A 4,522-nucleotide genomic window follows, 5' to 3' on the forward strand; every position below is an offset into this window, starting at 1 on the left:
CAAAACCTGTAATTGCTTTTGGAAGTCTTGGCTTTGGAATAGAATTCTGATATCTGGATTATAAAACCACAAGGCTCCCTAGTATGGTCCACTGAGCATTAGTTTTCCTCTAATTAATGTTCTGGTTGATTATGTAATTAATTTTTCTAGGCGAGTATGTATTCTGTTTCTTTAATTAATTCTTTCATCTCAGGTTTGCTTATTCCCTCCTTTGTGAAGGTCTTCCATGAATATTTGCAGTGTAGCCTGGTGATGTGTGCATGCATTTCCTTTTTCCTTTTTTACAGACACAACTGAAATCGCACCCTGTATTTTGAAGGCTTCACCGACAGATCAGCAGCTGAACAGGCTTGCGAGGAGACTGGGACCCGAATGGGAGCATATAGTTCTGTGCTTGGGTTTGTCCCATACTGACATCTATCGATGTAAAGTCAATCACCCTCACAACCTGCAGTCACAGATCGTGGCTGCCTTGGTCCTGTGGAGACGGCGTTTGGGGAAAAAAGCAACGATCCGAAGCCTGCAAGCCGGGCTGATGGCAGAAGAAGTGGATCCTTCTGTGATACAGTACATGCTTGAGTAAAGCCTTACTATTGCTTGGGAGCTTTCAAGTACTTCATTAAATTAATTAAAGAGCATTCATTGAAATGTATGTGGAAGATTGGACGCCTCAAACTGGAAAAAATGGGGTTGGGAACTGGGGTTTTACTAAGCTTAAACATTCCAGTTTTCTGTGGCATCTTGTGACTTGTAATTCTTTTCATGCCAGATTAATTTTTAGCAGGCATTAAAAAAATGGATACGCTTTTGTACTATTCCAGTGGGGATATAGGGTGACACTTAAAAGTCCTTGCAAGCAGGAGGCCCTGCAGTGAGTTCAGCAAGGTTTCTGGTTTCATTGCGGGAACAACACTTGGTTTAACCAATTTTCTGGACTATGTAGGAGCCTTTTTTACTGCTGTTCCATGCTAGTTCCCCAATATCCCAGCAAGAAATGAGAATAATCACTGTTACTAATTTAACAATTTTACAACAGTTATTGCAGGTGGCTAATTTCACATTCATAAAAGTTTTAGCACATACAGTTTCTTGCTGGGATAGATAGCTGCCACCTTAGTCTGCCTTTGAAACTGGCCCTGAGTGTAAGTAACAGGAACCTAGTGTGCCTGTGAGGGTTTCTCCTATCATTATTTAATGTGTTTCTGCTGGGAGACAGGCACCGTGCCCGTGTGCTGTCGCTTAGCTTAGCACGGGTGGGGAGTTCTCAGCAAGTCACACAGTAGAAAACTGACGGCAGGATAGGCAGGAGACGACAAACAGAGCAAGAAGGGAACTTAAAAAAGAGACAACATCTAAGTTGTCCATGTCTGTCTCTGCTGATAAACTGGGAGACAACCTGGTGCCCGCTGAGTCTTGATGCTCTGGATCCACGCAGTCTTGTTTCGCAGAAGTTTTCCTCTTAGGTCGAGTGTCACAGGCACCGTTTTCTGACCACCGCATGCCCAACGGGGTACTGAAGCTTGCAGGTCCTTCCTGGGCAAGAATGAACTGCTCTTCCAGTTCATGCCCACTGCTCTCCTTCCAGCTCATGCCACCTGCCAGCCTCGTTTGCTTTCTACCAGCTTTTCTGCACCTAACAGGGGCACCTTCGACACTCCTAGTTCTTTGCCAGCTGTAACTGTACACCAGTGATCATTAGATTTTATCCAGAAGAACGGTAAATCTTGGGCTTTTCTCCTCCTTCCCTCCTGTCAAGGAGTTATTCTTACTGCTGGAAGAAAGCACTGAGGTTTTTGCGGACAGCGAAGTGGGGATCAGTCAACAGGGTACGCGTCCAGAGGCAATGGAAGTGACCAGCTGCTCTCTGAGCCCTGATGATAAGAGGCAGAATACATTTTCATTCTCCCTGGGCAGTTTGCTGTACAGTAAATGAGGACCAAAGTTTGGATGCAGGGTTCCCAGGTCTATTTATGAGCACGTTCTGGTAGACTTTTTCATCAACAGAATCTTGGCCAAGTAACTTCCCATCCTGCCCCGTATAATTTAACAGCTTAACAGCCTTGTCAGAAGTCTTTATTGGGGCATGAATGAACTTTACTGCCTTTTTTGTTGGTGTGTTGGTTTTTTTTTTAATTCTGGCTATACCCAGATTTTGGAAGACATCTGGGAGATTAGGAAAACCAAAGAGATTTTAAGGACACCCTGTCTGCCTTGTTTTTCAGAAGCATGGAAACAGAAAACGTATCTTGGCGGGATCAGCTCGTACAGGTCCCGAAGAAATCTGGTGGTATTTTGGTTTTCATCTTCTGTATACAGTTCTGACCTTGAGTAAATCATGAGCCTGTTATACCTCACTCAGATCTTAACTAATCATAGCCTACTATGGATACTTACAGGGTTTAAGTCTATCAACAAGTCCCAGCTAAACAATGTAAATTGGTTCAGGCCTTGGGGTTTATTTATTTTTCTGTATCATGAAGCTTTAATGCCAGCATATTCCTTTTTGGTTGAAAGCCATCTTAGAGCAGGTGAATAGGCATTTGGCAAATTCAGATGAGCATGGCCCAGCTCAGGGAGTGTGATGAGGACACTGAAGCGATTCTGCCAGTGAGATGAGCAGGAGCATGGTCTCCATGTTAGGGAAGAGGGCAAAGCAGTGTCCCTGGCAGCAGTTTGGACATGTATGTTTGGTCACATAAACGTAAGTACCTTGTTCTGAGCTTACATGGATCAGACTGGTCTCCAAGGGAGTCATCCCCAGTTATCCCAGCCTGAAGGCAGTGCTCTGGGAAGGCACCCAGTCTGGCCAATAGAGCAGCGTAATGGACACACGCATGGGGCCCTGGTGCCTTCTTCTTTGGGTGAACTTTGTACTTCATGTTCTTCATTTAAGGACAGTGGCCATAAACTGGAAAACAGAAGGTTCAGCCTGAACCTGAGGAAATCCTTCTTCACTGTAAGGGTGACAGAGCACTGGAACAGGCTGCCCAGAGAGGTGGTGGAGTCTCCTTCCCTGGAAACTTTCAAAAGCCGCCTGGACTTGTTCCTGTGTGATCTACTCTAGGTGACCCTGCTCTAGGCAGGGGGATTGGACTAGGTGATCTCTAGAGGTCCCTTCCAACCCCTTCCACTCTGTGAATCTGTGTGAACCTGCGACCAAAGTCAGGTTATCCATAACTAATACACTTAAAGCATTTGCGGTGATTAAGCAAACAGGCTGGAGTAGGTATGAAGTCTCATCCCAAAGAAGCCTTCCTTGCAAGCCAGGTCTCCTGCGTATCTACTGTGGGCCACTGGAAACTTGATGGGTGACTGTCTTACCAGGTAATTTCTCCATAGTCTTTGTACTGGGCTTTAGGTGGGCTACATTCTGCATGCCGGCAGCGGTACCGAAATGACAGGATCCCTGGCTAGACAAGGAATTTAAAACCTGGCCTCCCGTATTGTAGAACAAAGCACTTAATTCATGATTTATAGTTACTTCCACATTCCCAGCCCCTAAATTAATACTCTAATACTTGAGTTGCAAATATTGAAGGGAGAGGTTTACTTATTTTATGAGACTGTTTCCATGCTGTTATTTTTAAATTCATGGAAATGTTCCTATTAGACTCTTCAGTTATATTAAAGCTTGTTTTTGCACCACACAAAAGCAGGGACACATTTAACTTGACAGTAGTATTCCTTTAACACAGTGGATTTTTCCATCCACTTAAAAATATTTTTCTTCTGTATGTAATGCTTTATTTTGCACAAGGATGCAATTAAGACAATTTAATTCTTCACATGTATAGCAAGGCCTCTCATTCTCTCTTAGGACAGCCAAAAGGTCTTAAAGTGTTTATTCTTCTCTTGCTAATTTGGGAGCAAATGTTATTTATTTAAATCTCACTCACAGACAAGCCTGCAACTTGAGTATTGTTCAGGAGTGAGGCAACTCAGTGAGCACATTTCCCCATTTCTCCCTTCGCCTCAACTCCCTTGTGCCGCTAGAGTGGGTGACGGCAGGGGGCTTGCACAGGGGCTCCTGTGCCCCCAGGACTGGTGCATGGGGCAGGCAGACAGCCGGGGCAGCCCCCCAGCCAGGATTCATCCCTCTTCCACAGCTCATCGCTTGCAGTGAGTGGCATGGCCACTCCAGGCTTTGGGCTGGTGCGTGGGCTCAGGGCAAAGTTTAGCCAGCAGCAAAGGTTCTCTGATGTGTTTGGGTTTCTTAATTGATGTTGAAAAAGCCTGTCTAGTGAAAATGGTATTATGGGTATCTACTGACTTGTGTCAGTGTTGCGGAGGCCTGAGAGAGGAAAGCGTAGAGGTGGCAACCCTTCCGCTGAAAAGAATGGCTTAACTTCTGGTCCTTGGTCTGTAAAGGAGACTCTGAGATCCCATTTAACCCTCCTAAGTGGTAAGCAGGCTTTATAAAAGCTGTTTTCTACACTGCAAGTGCGGGTGGACTCTTAGCATAGCAATAGATCACAAAGGACGTATCTCCTCAGGGCAGAGCCATGTCAAGGAGGCTTTTCGC

The 4,522-nt window shown here is 45.1% G+C and overlaps 1 protein-coding gene across 1 annotated transcript; it reads left to right on the forward strand.

Annotated features, from left to right (window-relative positions):
• Nucleotides 1-287: 287 nt before the first annotated feature.
• LOC104506533 (death domain-containing protein CRADD-like) lies at nucleotides 288-795 on the forward strand (the record flags this gene model as incomplete). Its single annotated transcript, XM_010147508.1, has 1 exon — nucleotides 288-795. A coding segment is annotated over one exon (296 nt), but the record flags the coding sequence as incomplete, so codon positions are not given.
• Nucleotides 796-4,522: the final 3,727 nt, after the last annotated feature.

The sequence above is a fragment of the Eurypyga helias genome, unplaced genomic scaffold (assembly GCF_000690775.1).
Source record: "Eurypyga helias isolate BGI_N326 unplaced genomic scaffold, ASM69077v1 scaffold2832, whole genome shotgun sequence".
In the NCBI taxonomy this organism is placed as follows: Eukaryota; Metazoa; Chordata; class Aves; order Eurypygiformes; family Eurypygidae; genus Eurypyga; species Eurypyga helias.